General features: G+C 43.1%; 1 protein-coding gene across 1 annotated transcript in view; it reads right to left on the reverse strand.

The window, feature by feature from the left end:
- The window catches only part of LOC109313399 (zinc finger RNA-binding protein-like), a 50,394-nt gene extending 30,557 nt beyond the window's left edge, over positions 1-19,837 (reverse strand). Inside the window, exons 1-8 of the mRNA XM_019539946.1 lie at positions 19,712-19,837; positions 18,381-18,475; positions 12,672-12,740; positions 11,997-12,027; positions 9,300-9,359; positions 8,732-8,812; positions 6,248-6,384; positions 1,381-1,503 (exon numbers count right to left, since the gene is read on the reverse strand). Coding sequence (XP_019395491.1) covers positions 1,381-1,503; positions 6,248-6,384; positions 8,732-8,812; positions 9,300-9,359; positions 11,997-12,027; positions 12,672-12,740; positions 18,381-18,440 — 561 coding nt within the window. The 5' untranslated portion in view covers positions 18,441-18,475; positions 19,712-19,837. The remainder of the gene's footprint in view (positions 1-1,380; positions 1,504-6,247; positions 6,385-8,731; positions 8,813-9,299; positions 9,360-11,996; positions 12,028-12,671; positions 12,741-18,380; positions 18,476-19,711) is intronic.
- Between the last annotated feature and the right edge of the window lie 135 nt (positions 19,838-19,972).

Below are 19,972 nucleotides of genomic sequence, written 5' to 3' on the forward strand. Positions count from 1 at the left end.
AGGTTAGATATCAGGAGGCGCTACTTCACGGTCAGGGCGGCTAGGGTCTGGAACCAACTTCCAAGAGAAGTGGTGCAGGCTCCTACCCGGCGGGTGTTTAAGAGAAGGTTACATGTACACCTTGCTGGGGTCGTTTGACCCCAGTATTCTTTCCTGCTATGGCAGGGGGTCGGACTAGATGATTTGCTCAGCTCCCTTCCGACCCTAGAAACTATGAAAAGTTAAATTTTTCTCAAGAAAAAAACCCAGCTCTACTGGAATACCATTAATGGGAACAGCTTAACCTGCAGTAAGTTTTTAGCATATGTTTACCTATACCCACCTCAGAATTGTTACAAACATCCCTAATTATCTCATGTTTAAGTAAGCAGAGTATTCACCAGTATGGCATATCAGAGTTTTGCCTGCAAATAACTTGAGCAGCAGGTATGCAAACAAACCTCTCATTTGGGAACTTCCAACTATACTGAATAATGGAATTCTCATTATTCGTTTTAACTCTGATCTTGTACACACACACACCTAGCACTGTAAGGGCACCGGTCCAAAATTGTGGATGCACTTGATATACATTTAAAAACACTAGAAGATAGAAAGCAGTTAGCTAAAGCACAATACGTCTCCTTCTACCTTACCACACAATCGGATCACCAAGCATGTGACTAATGGTTCTTAAAGCTCCCACCACACTTTCCTAGAAAAATATCACTGTCAACTGTCTCCACAAATGCTCACTCAAACAGATGGGCTTTACATCATACCCACCATATTAACAAATTCACAGTATTTCACATACTCGGGAATAGGATTATAAATATTGTTTAAAAAATTATCCGTTTTACCTCCTCTAATTATATTGGTTAAATGGTTAACTGATAACACAGCAGTTCAAACAACTATAATGGATAATGAGTAAGTTGATGACATTTCTTAGCACTGCATGGCTTTGTCTGTAATATTTGCATTGTTCATATGAAGGTATTTTTAGCATTACTGTTGGGAAATAACTTATTCTACACTAGTTAGGGAAGGGCTATAAAATATACCATACAAACTACAGAGCGATTAGTATTGATTATTTTCTTCTCTTTCTTTTAGAAATCTGTTCCCTACGGCTGAAATACTGTGAATTTGTTAATCCGGTGGGAATGCTCAGTGCAATGCAGAGCTATTTGTATAATTGGTTTGGAATTAAATATTGTGCATTTAATTAAAATGAAAAATATTGGATTAGGCATTTCTTAGTGAATAAAGGAAAATGGGGTCCAAAACAAATGCTATTCTTGTTCTTCACATAGACAATCGAAACAATGATTTACAAAAACAGTAACAATTTGCCCACGTTATATGAAAGAAGTATTGGGCTTAATAAAAAATTACCTTTATTTGTTTTCTTCCTTCCTTCATTTCAATAGTTGCTGCAACTTGTTTAAGTTTTCTGTTCAGTTCGGAACCTCGACCTCTAACTTCATCTGATTTAACTATCTCAGGATAATGTTGCCTCTAGAAATAAAAATATTCAACCCATTCAATTAATGCAGACTTTAATCATTAAAGAAGTCATCAAATTTCACACGCCCATCTCATTAGTTCTTATATCCGAGAATTAAGAACAGCAAAGTACAGGCATACCTCGTTTTATTGCACTTTGCTTTATTGCGCTTCGCAGATATTGCGTTTTTTACAAATTGAAGGTTTCTGGCAACCCTGCGTCAAGCAAGTCTATTGGCGCCATTTTTCCATCGGCACCATTTTTCCAACAGCATTTGCTCACTTCACAATTAAGGTATGTACCTTGTTTTTTTAGACATAATGCTATCGCACACTTAATAGACTACAGTGTAGTGTAAACATAACTTTTATATGCACTGGGAAACCAAAACATTCATGTGACTCGCTTTATTGCGATATTCACTTTATTGCGGTGGTCTGGAACCGAACCCGCAATATCTCCGAGGTATGCCTGTATATACATTTGTAAGTAAAACAGTAGCAGTAACTATAGTAGGAGGAAAGACAGTCAAGAGTATAGGGCAGCAGCCTTAGAATCCAGAGACCCTGCTTCAATTTACTTTTCTGTCACAGACTAAGAACCTGATTTCCTATCTGTGGAGACATATGCATCCATGCCCTCCATAAAAGGATGAAAGTGAATATCAATGGAAAAAACATCAGCTGAAATGGACAAGGCTTACTCCCTTCTAGATGAGATGCTTCCCTGAAATGAGCAAAAAAATAATTAACCAGAGGAGTGTTCTATTTCTCATTTTGGCCATGGTTGCCTCCAGTAGATTCTTGCAAATAGCACGTTTGTCACTTGGCAGTCTACTTTGGTATACAGTATTTATGCTTCACCTATTTTGAAGCAACTGAAACAGAATGAAGATTTAGCTGCTTTCTTTTCAGTATTAAAAAAAAAAAAAAAAAATCTTTCATGACTTACAGCTCTGGGAGTGTCCTCCCTTGGCATTTCTAGCTATCCAATGACATTAGCAAATCTCAAATCCTCTGAAAAAATGTCAGAGGTTTCTCTTCATTGGTCTACATGGCCAGTATACATAGTACTATTCCATCCAGAAAGTATCAATTTGAAAAACATTCATTTGACTATTCACTCAGAATATCAAGATTCTGAGTATGTAGATTTTTTCTAGTGTGACCACATCCAGACAAGCATGGCTCTGTGATATGTGGTGCTGCAAACCTGTCTGCAGTGCCACACACTATACATTTAGGCATTTCCAACACTGATACCTTGCAGTGCTGAGGGGGCAGGGGAGCCGACCTTGTGATCTCACAGGGTCAAAAAAAACCATGCAGAAAAAAAGTGGGGTGGCGCACATCGTGGCAGCATGTGCTGCTCAAAACTAGAGCCTGGCCAGCTGAAGCTACATTGTGCACTGTGGCTGCAGGCCAGTGCAGTTGCTGGCCCCAGCTTCCCTTACCCCACCTGCAGTAACCTGCCACACACCAGAGGGCATGTGCCACTGCTAGATGTCCCCAAGGAATGCCTGTGCCATAAGGCATGCCGCTGCTACTTGCCCCCTAGGGAACCAAACATCTGCACTCATCTGGATGTGGCCTGTGAGTCAACATACTTTATGCCAAAGTTCCTCTGTACCAAAGACGCTGTATACAGTAACAGCATTGTGAAGGAACCAGAGGTTGAAAATAGCTTTTATTCCAGATGTGATTTGGCCCCCACTGTATATTAGTGCTAAAAATTGTCTTGACACAGCATACCAGAAGACACTCACTATTTATGACAACAAGTGCAAAAGCAGTAAGCCACTTGACTGAAATTCAACTGCCCATCAAATCCAAACTGTTTTTCATGTTGCATAAAATATCCATCCAGCCTGGCATGTAGGAATAAGCCTCAAGAACAGACACAGTTTACAGAGAGCATGAAGGTCCCATCAGCAGTACAGAGCCAATTTATATCTTGGGAGGCTTAGCATCTACCTCCAAGTCTGAATTAGTCCTCTATTTGGCATTGATTGCTTGAAACATATTGTGTTTCAGTGGTTTTAATGTGAACAGTTATTTGACCCTGCAACCTCCCAAGATTTTGACTTAAGAGATCCCAGAAAGTCTCAGATCCCACAAAACCATATTTGAGCAGATATTATATGCAAAAAAACACTGAGATACTCCAGATCAGGGATGGGCAAAATACAGCCCATAGGCTGCATCTGGCACACCAGGAGGTTTCATCTGGCCTGCAGGTGCCTACCAATTATCTGTATCCCACCTAGCCCCCAAGCTTTGCTCACACCCTCCTGTGCGGGAGTTCCCTGGCCACACTTACAGCTTCTGGGCAACGCCACTGCTGCAGCCAACAGGGAACCTGCTCAGCTTCCCCAGCCTCTAGTGGCTCCTCCTGTGCCCTGCTGCAGTGCTTGCTCCAGGCACCAGGTAGGGAAGCTGCAGCTGGGCAGGAATGTGGAGCATGGGGCCCATATCCAGCAGGGAAGCAGGAGTGCAGTGATTAGGTGGGTAGGATATGGGGGTGTTGTGTGTGTGGGGAGGAGGGGGATGGTCATGGGGTGTGAGGGGGCATGTGGGGACTTCCCCATGGGATACAAGCCCTGCCAGAGGCAGCAGCAGCAGGCCCTCAGGGTACTTTTGGCATGCACAGGCAGCACATGGCTCCAGCCACTTCTGGAAGCTGCACGTGGTGGCAAGGGGTGGAGCCAAGCCAGCCTGCCTCTATTGCAAGAGGCTCTCATGCAACTCCAGAGACTCATGCACCACCAGGGGGAAGCCCTGTGTGATGTAGCTAGCTGCCTTCTCCACTCCCTGCCACCACTATGAACTGACTGCCCAGAGGAGTTTTCCATCTATTGACTCCTCTGTGAAATCCTAGAAAATATGAACTTTCATTTCTACCCAGAAGAACTTCTAGTCTTTTCTCCAGGAGAACTTCTACAGTCTTTTCTCCAATGCCTGATGAAGGGTGTTTGTGCCCAAAAGTTTGCAATTAAAGAATTTTTTTTGAAAAAAATCTTGTTGGTCTAATACAAGATATTATCTCTACTATGAGTCCTGACTACATTTTCCTCTAGACTAATAGGGCTACAACCTGAATACCTGATTGCAAGTTAAGTACCCTTTCTGCTACACAGTATTCCTATAAACCTAGGAGAACACACACTTGGAGATAACCAACAGGAAACAATTTTGGCTCAATTTCAGCAATTACATACAATTCAAAGCAATAAAAAAAAAGGTTTTGAAAAGAACAGATTCCTTATGGATCTACACTGAGGCTTTAATTGTTGCTGTCAAGTTCAGGGAATTAAAAGCAGAAAGGCATGCTATTAGCTACTGTTCAGGCAACTGAACAGCTAAAAGTGTTATACCCAGTTCAGAACATAAACCAAATACCTATTTTAGAGGTGCACCAATACATCGGTCCAATATCGGATTGGTACCAATATGAAGAGGATTGTCTAGATCAGATATTAGCCCTATGGGGCCAATAATTTGGCCGATAAATGCCTGTGCTGCATGCAGCTGCAGTGCAGCACGGAGCAAAGCCAGCAATGTAGACAGCTGTCTCAAGCTGGCAAGTCAGAAGGAAGGTAGGGCAGGTTGGGGAGAGGGAGCAGATCAATGCCCCTGCAATGAGGGAGGGGGCAGGCACTGCCTAGCTGTGGCAGGGGGCACAAGATGGAGCCATGGCTTGTGGTGTGGGGGTGGCTCCCGCCACTGCTTGCACCCCGAGGGAGCAAGAACAGGAGGGTGCTCCTGGATCTGCACAGGGCGGGGCAGGTGGCAGCTGCAGGGTAGAGCTGGAGCCAGTGCTGCGCAGGGCTCTTCTCACCAGGGGTTGGGCTCAGAGCAGGCTCCAGTGGCACTGGGAAGAGGCTGTAGCCACCCCAAGTTTCGCTGTAGCTCCGCTCCCAGCCCCAGCACCACTACTCAGCACAGCCCCAGCTTTTCTCAGTGCTTGGGTGAAGGCAGGGTGTTCAGCCAGGGCTGTGCTGAGAGGACAACAGCGTGGGGCTGGGAGCGGAGCTGCAGCAAAATCTGGGGTAGCTGCAGCCTCCTCCCAGAGCCACTGAAGCCTGCTCTGAGCCCAGCCCCTAGTGAGAAGAGCCCTGTGCAGTGCTGGCTCCAGCTACACCCAGCAGCTGCCACCCACCCCACACAGATTCAGGGGCACTCCCCCTATCCCTATTCTCCCAGGGTGCAAGCAACAGTGGGAGCCAATCCCACCCCACAAGCTGTGGTTCCATCATGCACCCCCTGCTTCAGCACAAGTGCTGCGCAGCCTGGCTCTGGCTCCAGCCTGCAGCTGCAACCCACACCACGCCACGCAGATCGAGGGGGCACACCGTCCCTCCCTGGTGTCCAAGCAGCTTCAGGAGCTGCCCTCACCCTATGAGCCTTACCTCCATCCTGCAGCGCCTCCCACCCAAGCTGGGCAGCGCCTGCCCCGGCCCTCACCGTGGGGGGCCTTGAGCTGCTCCCCAGCCCCTTCCCTCCCCCTGCACCACACCAGACTTTCCACCTGATGGCAGCTGTATCCGATATCGGATTGGTATTGGCAAAAATCTCTATCGGTGGAGTTCTATTTATTTTATAACACTAGTCATCTTTGCAAAGCCTTCAGAGAAGTTTTTTTAAACAGTTTGACCAACTTAACACATATATAATGATGCCTCTGTGCGTTTTAAATATACAACTGCCATCCAATTAACTGTAAGTAGGAACATTTACTTAAAATTAAAAATCTTACCAGATATGCCATTCTATGTTTAGCACCATAAATATGCATGAACATGTTATTCAATCCTGTTTGACAGTCACACAGCTGACATTCATAGAGAACATGGAAATTGTCTTTTGAGCGGTATTCAGTTATATAATCAAGACCTGCATTAAAGAAAGAAAACATTGTAAAAATGTAGGATCTACTGAAAATCTGTACTCCATTTTAATACTCACAAAATAAAGTAAAAAAAAAAGTGTAATACTAAAGAAACCAGGAGTTCCTGTTTAGCCCACTGAACAACATGGGGGGGTACCACCAAAGTTTCCAAGTTGGACTGACACTTTATGAAGGAGCATGGTATAGGGTAGGCGCAAATGGTCATCTAATGAAGAAAGTCAGGGTTAGATCAGGCATGAGACAAGGGTGCCCCAAGTAAGCATTCCTATTCATCTGCATCATCGAGCAGTTGGAACAGAGGATTAGGACAGACTGCATGATCAAGAGTGTTCCAATCCCCAAAGGAAAGGACACACAAGCAAAATGCATGATGTACATGGATGATGTCAATATCTTAGCAAGAGGCAGTGTGTCCCTAAAACGGAGAATAAGACATACATATGAACGTGAAAAGGCATTGGGGCAAAACTAAATATACAAAAAAAGCTAAGTGCCTGGTGGTGGGGAAGATGAAAGGAATGGGAAAACTGGGGTCGCACATCATAATGGACTGGGAGCGGAGTGGAGGTGAACATGTGATTAACAGGTGAAGGAGCCTGGGAGAAGGTGAAAGGGAAGGTGAAACCAAAACTGGGGAGCTGATGACTACAAACTGTTGATGGCAGGATGAGTAAATGTAATTAAGATAGTGGTACTCCCATTCCTACTGTATGTAGGTGTGGTGTTCCCTCCATCATGGACCACCGTGTAGGTTTCAACAGGAACTAATGGTATTCTTTTGGAAAGCCAAGACGGAAAGGTTTAGGAGAATAACACTATACAAGGAAAAACTGAATGAAAGATGGGGCTTCCCAGATGTGTGTCTGTTTATGTGAAGTATGTCAGACTATGCTGCAAAGGATGGGTAAAAGAGGGTACCAAATGGGCTGGGTTGGTCTGATACAATATAGTGATGTTACTGCATATATATAATTATATAAAAGGTCACTCTCACAGCCCTGGGCCTGGATAATGCCACCAATGTATGAAAAGACTGTAAAATTTGTCACTTGGTATGGGATAAAGATGATAGCCATAAGAGAGTTGGTGGGCTATTAAAAAAAAAAAAATCAAAGCCTGAGTCAGGAAAAAGGAGACCGTGTCCCCAGTTGGGAGATTCACAGGAGTAGTAGCACAGACAATCTGGAAGGGAGTTTGACAAAAGCTTACAGAAGCAGCACTGGGACTTTAGTTGGCTGCCAGCTCATTGGATTTTAATGGAACTCCTATATAGTCCCCAACTGTTACCAGTACGGAACAGCAGAATGCTCCAAACACAGCAGGAAAAAAAAATTTGGCATGTGATGCAGGAGTGTCATTTCACCAAAATGGCCTGGGGGAAGGCAGAGAAACTCCTACAATTTGCCTCCTTAGCTGGGTGCTAAGGGGCAAATCATGGTAGAAGCAGCTGCATGTGGAAAGTGGGCTGAAACCCAGAGGAAGGGTGGAGAAAGAATATGGAAAGCTGTAGTGAGCTTTTGCATGGCATTGTGGAAGGCAAAAAACTCACTCTTGCAACAACTGGAACTCTCTGAAGAAGACACCTTACATTTGGGCTTGAGCAAATTGGGGTGGTATTTCTGGTAAGACACCAGAAATAAGCTCATAGAAGAATATTTTAAGTTTCAATACTGAGTTTTGTTGGCCTGATGTAGACCTTTTTCTGTAATGCAATGTAGGCTGATGAAAGCAAGTTAAGTTGAAAGCAGGTTTTTAAGTTTTTAATACTTTCATCATAATAAAAAAAAGTTTCCATCAGTATGTTTGTCCAATATGGGCCATGTGTTTTATAGTCATGCTCAGTGTTGGGTGCATTAATCAGCTTCATAGTTGGTTTCCATTACTGACCACACTGCTGCTTTTGGAAACAGTTTAATGATAGACACTATATTTAGTAAATTTTCTTGTATGTGAATAAGATGGGGGGCTTTCCCCCTCCCCAATACTGATGTGGGGGGGACCTGATTTTGTATTTGAGTAAATATAATATGTATAGATGATTCAATCCCTCTGCAAATTTAACATACTTTAAAGCAGTGGTCACCAACTAATTGATCTTGATCAACTGGTTGATTGTGGAGACTCTGACAGTCGATCTCAGTCTGTCAGAGTGATTGGGAGTGGCAGGACACACATGGCTGGGTGAGTGGAGTCAGAGTCTGGGCAGCTTGTCTGGGAGGTGGCGGGGAGGGATGGTAGATCATGAGTGCCAAAAAGTGACCTCCACCATAAAAAGGTTGGAGTCCACTGTTTTAAAGGCATTTAGTTATAGCATGAAACAAAAAAGCTCACCAAGTGCAGGTTCCGAATCTTTACATGCATTAAGGTGTTCTCCCAGAGTTTGTCCTTGAAACTCTTCTGGCTCAGTTTGAACTATAAAATATAAGCTAAAATTTGGTATAAATCCCCTTCACCACAGCAATAATCACCATATATTATTCATCATTGTCTACCCTGAAACTTTTAAGAATAGTGCTAATTGAAAAAAAGAAATGGTGCCCACTATTTCAGCCATAGATTTAAGTTTGCTAACAAATCCAGGCAAACTTAATTTCTTTTCTGAAATGCCCTCCAGGAAGCAAAACAAAGACACATTAGACAAAACCAGCCTATATAGTGAATGATCACTCCTGAAATCCTACTCACATTTTATCTTCCCTTATAAAACCCTTCCATAGTATGCGTGTTAAATAAAGAATAATACAGTACAATAAATAAAAGCAAATTACAAATTTCCCATTAAACCTAGCTATTTTTCATACTGTTAGAGGTAATGAATTTTCACCTTTTCTTGCAATTCACAAGTAAAATACACACCTTATGTTCTTCTACATTTTATTAGATAAGGCAGTTAACTTACCATAATCAGGAAGTTTTACAGGAGCTTTTGCTTGATCTCCTGAACCACTGACCGTTGCAACTAAAGAAATAAAATTAAAAAAAACCCCAAATAAACATTTCTGAAAATAATTCTTGCCCAGGAAGAATCTAGTTATGGAGACTGGACATGAACCATGGACATGAATTATGTTAAAAGGAAGCAGGCTTTTACTGATGTTAAATATTAAAGATTATTTAATTTTAATATTTTGTTGCTGTTGAATTATGTGTACCATAAATTAGGTCAGGTGGCAACACCTAAATATTTCACAGAATTATAGAATCAAAGGACTGGAAGGGACCTGAAAGATCATCAAGTCCAGTCCCCAGCCACAGGCAGGAGGTTACTGGGCTCAAACGAACTCAATGAGGTGCTTATCCAGCTCTGGACAACTGCACCACCTCTGCTGGGAATGTGTTCTGCATTCTCATTACCCTTACAGAAAAGAAGTTTTTCCTTATGTCCAGCCTAAGTTTTTCCTCAATTAGCTTGTGCCCGTTGCATCTCATCCTCCCAAGGGGTGTCTTCCTAAAGAGTTGCTCCCCTAGATCTTGGTTCTCACCCCTGACATACTTGCATGTGGCTATCAAGTCACCTCTCAGTCTTCTCTTACTCAGACTAAACATACCCAGCTCTCAGAGTCTTTTTGCATATGACCTATCCTCCAGGCCCCGATCATACAGGTGGCCCTACTTTGTACCCTCTCAAGCTTATCCACATCCTTCCTGAAGTGCGGTACCCAGAACTGGACACAGTACTCCAGCTATGGCCCACCAATGCTGAATAGAGAGGGAGAAGCACCTCCTTGGATCTATTGGCAACACGTTGGCTGATGCACACCAGAGTTCTATTTATCCTGCTGGTGACTTCATTGCACTGTTGGCTCATGTTCATCTTCTGGTCGACTGTCACCCCCAGGTCCCATTTAGACGCTGTGCCAGCCAGTGAACCACCATTCATCGTGTAGTTATGGTGAAGTTTTTTTCTACCCAGATGAAGGATCTGGCACTTTTTTCTGTTGAACTTCATCTGATTCCATTCAGCCCATAGTCTGTCAACATCATCCTGGATCCTTACCCTATCGTCAGATGTGCCCGCATTTTCCCACAGTTTAGTGCCATCTGCAACTTAATCATTGCTCTTTCCACCCCTTCATCCAAGTCTTTGATAAAGATGTTAAAGAGCATGGGTCCAAGCACTGATTCCTGAGAGACACCATTGGAGACAGCCCTTGAGGGTGAGGCCATCCCATCAATTACAACTCTCTGGGATCAGCCTCTAAGCCAGTTGCGTATCCACCTCACTGTAGACTGATTTAGGCCAGTACCCTCCAGTTTAATTGAGAGAATCTCATGGGAAACAGAATCAAAGGCTTTACTGAAGTCTAGGTAAATGATACCAACCTCATGTCCATGGTCCAGCTGGTTAGTTATCTGGTCATAAAAGGACACGAGCTTTGTTAGGCATGACCTACCCTTGAAAGGCCATGCTGGTTGCTTTTTAATACCCCATCAGTTACAAGCTTGTAATTGATGGCCTCCTTAATTTTTTCAAAAATTTTTCCCAGGACTGAAGTCAGACAGACTGGTCTATATAGTTTGCAGGGTCATCCCTCTTCCCTTTCTTAAAGATAGGTAACATGTTGGCCCTCTTCCAGTCATTCAGGACCACTCCTGATTTCCATGACTCTTCGAACAGCTTCATCAGAGGCCCTGCTATGTGCTCAGCCAGTTCTTTCAGGACTCAGATAGATGTAGGTCATCTGGCCCAGCAGACTTGAAAAATGTCCAAATGTTTTAGACTACTCTCATCTCTTCAGGACTGATTTCATGTGATCTGTTATCTTCCCTATATTCCCTGGGCCTTTGGACAGGTGAAGAGCTCCCATTTGATTTCAGGAATACCAATGTGAAGTAAGTATTTAGGAGCTCTGCCTTTTCATAGGGATTAACTGGGGGCTGTCCCTCTGTATTCAGTAGGGGTCCCACAGTGGAGCTTGATTTTTTTCTTGCTCCCTATGTACCTATAGAAAGACTTTTTGTTGTCTTTTATTTTGATTGCCAGCTTTCTGTGTCTCATACCTCCAGACCCTGGCTATATAAAAGTGTACTCCTCTCTGGTTGCTGAACCATTTTTCCATTGCTTATATGCTTCTTTTTTCTTTTTCAGTAGTTCCCCAATATCCCTGTTGAGCCAAGCAGGTAATTTGCAATAAGGGATGACAATAACCAACCTAAAATATTAGGTTATTAAACATACTGAAAAGTATTCTGTTATAACTAATGAGATTTAAAAAAATATATTTGTAAACTAACTGGAACACATATGTGGTCACAAAATTTAGAAGTCTACTGAATTCTTTAAGTCCTATAGACAGTTCAGGTCTCAAAGGCCTCTGACAATTAATCTAACATTTTTGGTGTAGGAGTATAACAATAATCCCACATTAACTGTTGCATTCACAATAATTACAGTGTGTTACTTTAAATTCTAAGGCTCAAGATTGTGCAGCCTTGAGTCATGCAAGAAAAGCCACTGGCTACTCAGGAGAGCTGGGAATAAAGGACTGGGTCCAAAATGATTATTTTTGATAAGCTTGCTTCTGGTTTTGTACAAATATTTGTAAAACATAACATACTGCTTTAGTGAAAACAAAAAGAGAAAATTAGCACTTACCAATGCCATGGGCTTTTAGAGCTTCTTCAACCTGAATTGATGAGAGATTTTTTCCCGGAGGGAAAAAAAATTACTTAACATTTATTCAGAAATTTATACATCTGAAGTAATGAATGCACGAGTGTGAGTGTGTGTGTGTGTGTGCACGCGCACACACACACACACACACACACACACAATCTTATTTAATAAGTTAAACTTGTGTAGGTATTCAAGATGGTTATCCAAAACGCACAAGATAAAACAAGGACAACACTTCAAGAGGGCAGATTTCAACAAAATTATCTAATATATAAGCATTTACAACTTTTCCTTTGCTGTATTATCCTGTTTAGCTTAACAATTTTCTATGACTGTATTTAATCTTATGTCATGTCCCTTTCTAACTGACTATGGCTTGAAACTCTGGAACAAACATCAGCTCTATTCTTACTGAACCAAAGACCAAGACAGCTAAACTGGCAGGAACATTTTATAAAAATATTGCTGTAAAAAAGGTCCACTGTACTACACATGTAGAATTAGTACATAAAAAATAAAAATATGAGCTCCTTTTTTCTTTGTAAAGCAAACCCATTTGGTAATATAACAGGGAGGAATTACAGCCATATATTCTGTTACACTTCAATATGGCTAAAGTGACACACAAAAGCTCGTTCAAAAAAGTGTTCTTACCGTTCTGTGTTTGGATCCCAGGAAGTGAGTCTGTAAGTGTAAGGCAGATGCACATGAAATTTTGCAAATCTAGGTTAAAAAGATTTATAATTATTTCCGCAGTACTACACTAGCAAGTGAAAAAATACAGGTGACATGGAAAACAAATAAAAATCTTGTTTAATCAAACATCAGGTATATCCCCAAGGTCTTACAAACAGTTCTACCAAAACATATAGCTCCTCCAAAGCCAGGCAGAAAAATACCCAGCATTCTGTTCACTGAACTCCAAAGGAAGACTAATAAAGGTCTTCATACGAAAGATACTCTCTGTAACATGAGATAACCCTCTCAAATGAAGGCATGAGAACAGCAAAACAAGGGCATGATTTCAAAGAGCATATTTCAGCCAATTCAGAGATGGTTCATTCCCTAACATAGACCCCGCACAGAATAGTCAAAACTGACTGAGGTAACCACCTGTACTTAAGAACACACACGTGAAAGGATAAAAACCAACTTGGATAAACTTCATTTGGTGCACAGAACGCGGGAGGGTACCATCTTTGAACATGATGACAATTGCTCTTTGGGGACTGGTATCTCCTCTTCTAAGTACGGTACAGAGGTATAATCTTGGTGTCTAACCTAATGTTTTCAAGGTCAAATAATCCAATAAAGCTGTTTCTAATGTCACGGTGACACAAAAGAAAGTAGGTTCCCAAGCTCCACTTCCATGTAATTGAAAAAAAAATTGGTACCATATACTGCCCTATCAAAATAATGATTGAGTTTGTCATATGTGTAAGTTTGCTATTGTCTTATTTTAATAAATAAACATAAGTTAATCTGCTCAATTTATTGTGTACTCTATTATTTATTGTGTCTTATTTTAATGACCAGTTACTGTTACTGTATTAACTGTAGTTTAACAGATTTAATATTTTTTGTTGAGTATTATGTTTGCAGCCAAACTAACAAGTAAGTGTTTTTGTCTTGTTTTTCAGATTGAAGCCTGACTGAAATACAGCGAGACCCTGACAGATCATGTGAGGAGAAGAGCTGCAATTCCTGGGAAGACACAAGAAGAATGCCATGTTGATTTAAGTAAGTGTCAGGCTGAAAATGATCAAAAAACTACAACTTCAAATGGAAGAAAATGAATCATGGAAGCAGCAGAGATTAGGAATGATATTGTCACAAAAAAACTGATACAAGTATTGACCGATACTGAATTTGTGTAGCCTGTAAATAACCAACATACCATGTAAATGACCAGTTAATCATGAAATTTTCACAATCAGCAACACATTTCGAGAATTAACGGGGTTTGACAGAACTAGATACTGTGAGACATCCATTTGCCATGAGTTGCCTGGGAGTTCAGCCTCAAATATTACATGTTTTCTACATGTTCCACTTCATGGAAGGTAGAGGGAACCCATACATCACACCAGTCAGATGCAACTTTTCAATTTCATAAGCAAGCAACATGTCCCAAGAGAGGTAGCTGAAAGACTGCTTTCATTTAGAGAACACACCAAGGAGGCTTATATGCAGTATAGTGATGAATGTTTAACAAAGAAGCTTGTGGATATCATTAAAAAGGAAAAGTGTTCAGGATTTGTTTCTGATGGAGATAAACAGGCAGAAAAACATAAACCAACTGCAGCATCAAAAGAAATCCTACTCTACAGCTGAGAAAGTCCTACATATACCAAAAGATGGAGGAGAGTCTATTAAGAACATACTGAAGGACGATCTACTGCCATCTAACAAATTATTTGATGACTGTGGCCTTCTTACTAAACCAATGAAGTCAATTCTTTCAGGGTAGCTTGAGAAAAAAAGCTGCAGCCATCTGATTACAATTTCCATCAGAACAGGAACAAAAAAAGCTATGGTAATTGTAGACTTCGTCTCAAGTCCACAAAGTCCAAAGCAAAAAAATGAAAACTTTTCAAGAACTTTTTGATACTGTATGGAAGAAAGCTATTCAATTTCAACTAGTCCAGAGGGTAGATATTGTGACAGTTACGTGGAGAAGTAATTGAAAGAAGGTGAATGAGAGTGGAGAAAGACTATTACACCAACTGAGTTTGTAAAAGTGGATTCTGACATTCCTTTACTTGTTCAGATGGAGAGGTTTTGCCCTTCTTCAGCAAACAAAGAGGTATTACAACTGTCAGCCAAACAACACTTTTGTGAAAAAGGAAGAGAGGGTAGCATACATACTAGTGTTAAGTGGAACTGTGACTGAAGGCCATAATGATCACTTATACAATCATCTGTCTGCTGCTCCAGAAGAAGCAGATAGTTAGCTGGTCATCCATTTATTTGATGCCGTTTCATTTGGTTTCATACAGGTCATATTCCTGTCTAATGATACAAATGTTTTGTCCTTCTTCAATATCTGTTTCAACTGTTCGAAACAGCAGTTTTGGAACTTTGGATTAAAGTAGGCTTGGGTGATAAAGAAAGATTTGTTCCTCTTTACATTCTTGGACAGAAACTAGGACCAACTTTGTGCAGTGTTCTTATTAAGGCTCACATTTTCACAGGATGTGATGTCACCAGCAAAGTGGGAACAAGTATGTCAGCACTGAACACATCACCAGAGAAATTCCTCTTAGGTTTTGCTCAAGATAGTACACTTTCTGAAGATGTAGTTAACAGAGCTGAATATCCTGTTAAAGGTCCTACAGCCATCACTTTATCATATGTTTTGCAATGAGCTTAGTTTTGCACTGAACAAAAGTATACTGAACAAAAGTAAACTGATCTCACAGCTTTCCCCTCACTTTTTTCTCTATTCAAGATGGACATCACAGGAGACACTTTGTTGTGGCACGTGAATGCTTTAGCCTAGATGACAGCAGCTACAGAGGTACATTAAAATCTGAAAGATTTGCAGTGGTATGAAGACACAAGTGGAGCTCTTTTATCAGACAAATATCTCCATTCTATTCCTGATTAATTACTGCTGACATGCAACTGTGCAACATGCAAAACTGCAAAACGCAACTGTCCAAAAAATTATATTTCTTGTTCTGAATACTGCAAATGTGGTGAAAACTAAATAAGGAAAACCAAGTATTCTAACGGATGTATTGGCTCATCCCAAAACATTAAAAGAAAAAAAATCTTTCAATAGTTGCATGAATTTGTTTAATATCATGTTGTATGTTATAGTACTTCCTACTAATTCCATATTAATATTCCAGTTTTATACACATTTAGATTTCAAATGGTACATAAGAAAAAAAATTCATAAATAAAATTGAGATAAATTGCCCTGAGAAAATTGTGAACCCTACTTTCTTTTGTCACTATGACACTGGAAACATCTTTACTGGATTGTTTCACCTTGAAAACATTGAGTCAGACACCAAGATTACCTTTGTACCATACTTAGAAGAGGACATACCAGTCACCAAAGAGCAACTGTTGCTATGTTCAAACATGGTGCCCACCCATGTTCCATGCACCAAATGGTGAAGTCTACCTGAATTTGTTTTTTTTTAATCCTTTCACGTGTGTTTTCTTAGACCCCCATAGAAAAGTCAAAACTGACTATGTCAGGGACAGAACTAAGAAATTATAGGTAAGATCCCACAGGTAGAAAAATTGAAGGATAAAGGTGTGCAGGAGGGCTGGCAATTCCTGAATGGTTTAACACTGAAGGCTCAACAGAAACCTATTCCAACACAGCAGAAAATTAAAACTGTAACAGGCCAATGTGGATAACACAAGAAAATGCTTAGTTACCTCAAAAGCAGAAGAGAAACACAGTTAATGGAAAGAAAAGTAAGTCACCAAGGAAGAATACCAAGAAACAGCAAGAACTTTCAGGACAAAACGAGCAAAGCAAAGGCTCAAAAAGAATACAACCGGCAAGGGATGTTAAAGCTAACAAGCAGAAATTCTAGACACGTCAAACATGGAGACAGACTAAGGAAACTGTGGGTCCACTGCTGTATAGGGAAGGCAAATTATTAAAGAAAAGCACAAAGCCAGAGCTGTTCAATGACTACTTTGCTTCATTCTTTACTACAAAAATAAATCATCACCAAATACCTAACAAAGCAAATAGAGACAATGAAGAAGAGATCTGGGCATCCAGGAATGGGATGGGCAGGCAGGGCTGGGATCACAGAGCCATGACAGTACAGGGCCAGGGCCTAGAACACAGCCATAATCTACTTACTGCATGACCCTGAGACAGGTGCTGGTTCTCTGGGCTGGGGATGCTGGGATCAGATCACAGCTCAGCCCCAGGTCCTGGCCCCACACTGTCATTGCCCTGAGATCCCAGAGTCACCATGAAGACAGGCTGGGACATGTGGGCAGGGCGCATGGTCAGGTAGATATGATGGGGCAGGCCGCAGGCAGGAAGCTGTGTCCAATCTTGAGACGGTGAAAGTGGGGGGCTGGGTCCCACAGCAGAGCCATGATCCTCTCCCTGCACACCCATCTATGGAACTGGTGCCTGTTGCAGGGATGTATGGGCAGCGGATTGCTGCTCCGCCCTGGGCCCCGAGGCCCAGCCTCTGGCCCCACAGCATCACTACCCCACAATCCTCCCCCATGATCTCACCCCACCTCACTCCTGTACAGCACTCCCCACCCACCCACTGGCCCCATCTGTCCATATGGCTGAATGGGTGCCCAGGCAGTGGGGCTTGGTCCAGTGGTGGCAGCCAGAAGAAGTTGCCACCACAGAGGCTGCCAGGAAGTAAGTCCGTCCACCATGCCACCCCAAGCCCTGCTGTAAACCTAGGGGTGGCAGGACCAGCTGCATACACCCTGGCAGGCTCCCCCTGCTCCTGGGGCAACATGAGTCAGCCACATGAGTTGCACACTTTTATTAATGGCGTTTGCTTTTTTGGCATGTGTGTACACACACACACATCCGTACATGTGCACATGCATGTAAAACACATGACAGTACCACTCCACTAAGTGCTGTGTAGGCCTCAGAAAACTAAAAAGGTGGCAGAAAGACTGGAGAGGATAGACAGGCAAGTGACAAAGGAATCAGAGGTGGGGAGAAGCAGTTTCAAGTATTTGAAAGGCGGCTATAAAGAACACTGAGAACAATTTCAAAGGACCATTCTTTTGAAACTGAATCTCAAAACACTTCTGCAACTTAACAAGAGTAAAACAGCAGAACAAGCTGCCCAATGATATTCTGGAATTTCCTTCACTGGAAGACAGTGAAGGAGAAGTCGTCAGGAAGACAGAATAAGCATTTGTTTGGGGTAGCTTGGAAAAAACATATCCTGTATCTAGGTAGGGAGGTTGGATTAAATTATCCATGAGATCCCTTCCAACTTTGAGACATTCTAGGAACAACTCCTAGAAAATTAATGGGCGATTTAACTTTAAAAAAAAAAAAAAAAAACAGAGAGAGGAACTTATAGCATTTATACATAAGCTTTAGGAGCATGTGTGGAGGAGGGCACGTTTTAATTAGAGCAGCTCCAAGACCCACTCTACTTAAAGCCCTCAGAGCATCCCACTGCTAAAAAATGGCAATTAATCTACTCTACTCCAATGTGCTGTAATTACAGTGCATCAGAGCAGCCTTGCCATATGTGTATAGGCATTCTTAAAGCATGCTGCAAGCCACTTTAAACATAATTAGCTTCCCAATGATTCACAATCCGATTTGCTCTTGCAAAATTGTACTTTGCCAAAAATCTTTAAAAAATAAGATCAAATACTTACGCTGCAATAGAAGGGATGTTGGCTAAACTTCTCTTTCTTTAACTCAGATTCAGTTTCCATGTTTGAAATTTCAAAATATGAAAGCCCTTGGAAAACTATAAAACAATTATGTGCTGTTATTTCAGTTTGGCAACAAGCATAGGAGTTCTGTTTTAATATTAACACTTATATATTTTGAATGCTTGGTTTCTTTTCAACTACCTGGAAGCTGACCTTTGACTTTTCACATTAATGATCAAGTTTTGAGAACCTTATGGTGCTTCCCTAAGAGAAACATTCCATTGCAAAAGAAAAAAAGTGATGCTTTCCCAATATCTATCCACAAGAAAGATGTCATTCCAACCCCCACCCCCAAAAAAAACCCCAAGCATGCAACTCCCCCCATAAAAAACACAGATGTTCAATGCTTGCCTCATTCCACTGAAAGGGTTTGGGCTTTATGCAGAGCTGGCCTTAGGGAAAATGACACCCTGGGCAAACTTGTATTTTGGCACCCCCCTCTTCCCCAAGTCAGCAGCACTGCTGACCTGCTAGAGGGGCTCCATCCACCAGCCAGGGAGCTTGGCAGGACATCTGCCTATGACAGGGAGCTGCAGCCCATGGAGCTGAAGTGGAGGGAGCAGGAGCCTGATGAGCAGTGAGTGCTGGGGGCGGGGCAGGGAAGAAAGCACCAGTGCCCTGAGGCCACTGCAGAGCTCCTACAGGGTCTGCCACGCAACCGGCAGGCAAGACATGGCCAGAGCCCCTCCCTGCTCCCCTATGCAGGCCACTAGCCCTCACCTGGGGCTCCCTACATGTGCAACCCCATCCCACCCAGGCAGAAGCTGGGACCATTGCCATCCCTGTGCACAGCATCCCGTGAAGTTCAGGGCCGACGGGGGGGCCCCGCTCCTTGCTGCTCACCAGGGGCAGGGTGGCCCCTAACCACAGCACCCTGGATGGTCACCCACCCCTACACCAGATCTGGCTACACGAATGAGGAAGGGCAGGCTAAACCACAGGCCTAGCGGCCATGTGTTCAGGGCTCCCAGTCAACACAAGAACGGCAGAATCTGAAGACGTAACCAAAAAGAAAAAAAAAGGATGAGCGAAAGAGTAAAAAAAAAAATGTTGGCTTGTCCTTGCTACAGGTCCCGGCCATCCAGGGGCCCGGAGGCCGGCAGGAAAGGAGGACTCCGGGGCGGCCCCAGGCACCCGCCCTGGGCCTGCTCGGGCCGACACGGGCCTGCCCCGGGCACTGGTGCCGCGGCGGCGCTGAGAGCCAGGCGCCGGGCTCGGAGGCCTGAGGACCAGCGTCTTGCTCTCGCCGCTGCGCCCCGGACTCCGCTCACCCACGGCCGAGTCGCGCGAGCTGCTGCTGCCGCCGCTGTGTCCTCCTCCTCTGCGGGGCTCCGTACGACGCGCGGCAGGCCAGGTCCGGCTTCGCTCTGAGCTGAGCGGAAAGGCCTTCCGCTCCGCCCCGCCCCTTGCTCCTGCTGGGGGGCGGGGCCTGTGGGGAGGGCGGGGCGGGCGGCGACGGCAGCGCCCCGCCCCCCGCGTTCCCCTCCCCCTTCCCTTTGTCAGGCGCGGGGCTGCGGCGCCCTCCGGTCTCT

This window comes from Crocodylus porosus, unplaced genomic scaffold (genome assembly GCF_001723895.1).
Source record: "Crocodylus porosus isolate Cpor-Errol unplaced genomic scaffold, CroPor_comp1, whole genome shotgun sequence".
Taxonomy (NCBI): Eukaryota; Metazoa; Chordata; order Crocodylia; family Crocodylidae; genus Crocodylus; species Crocodylus porosus.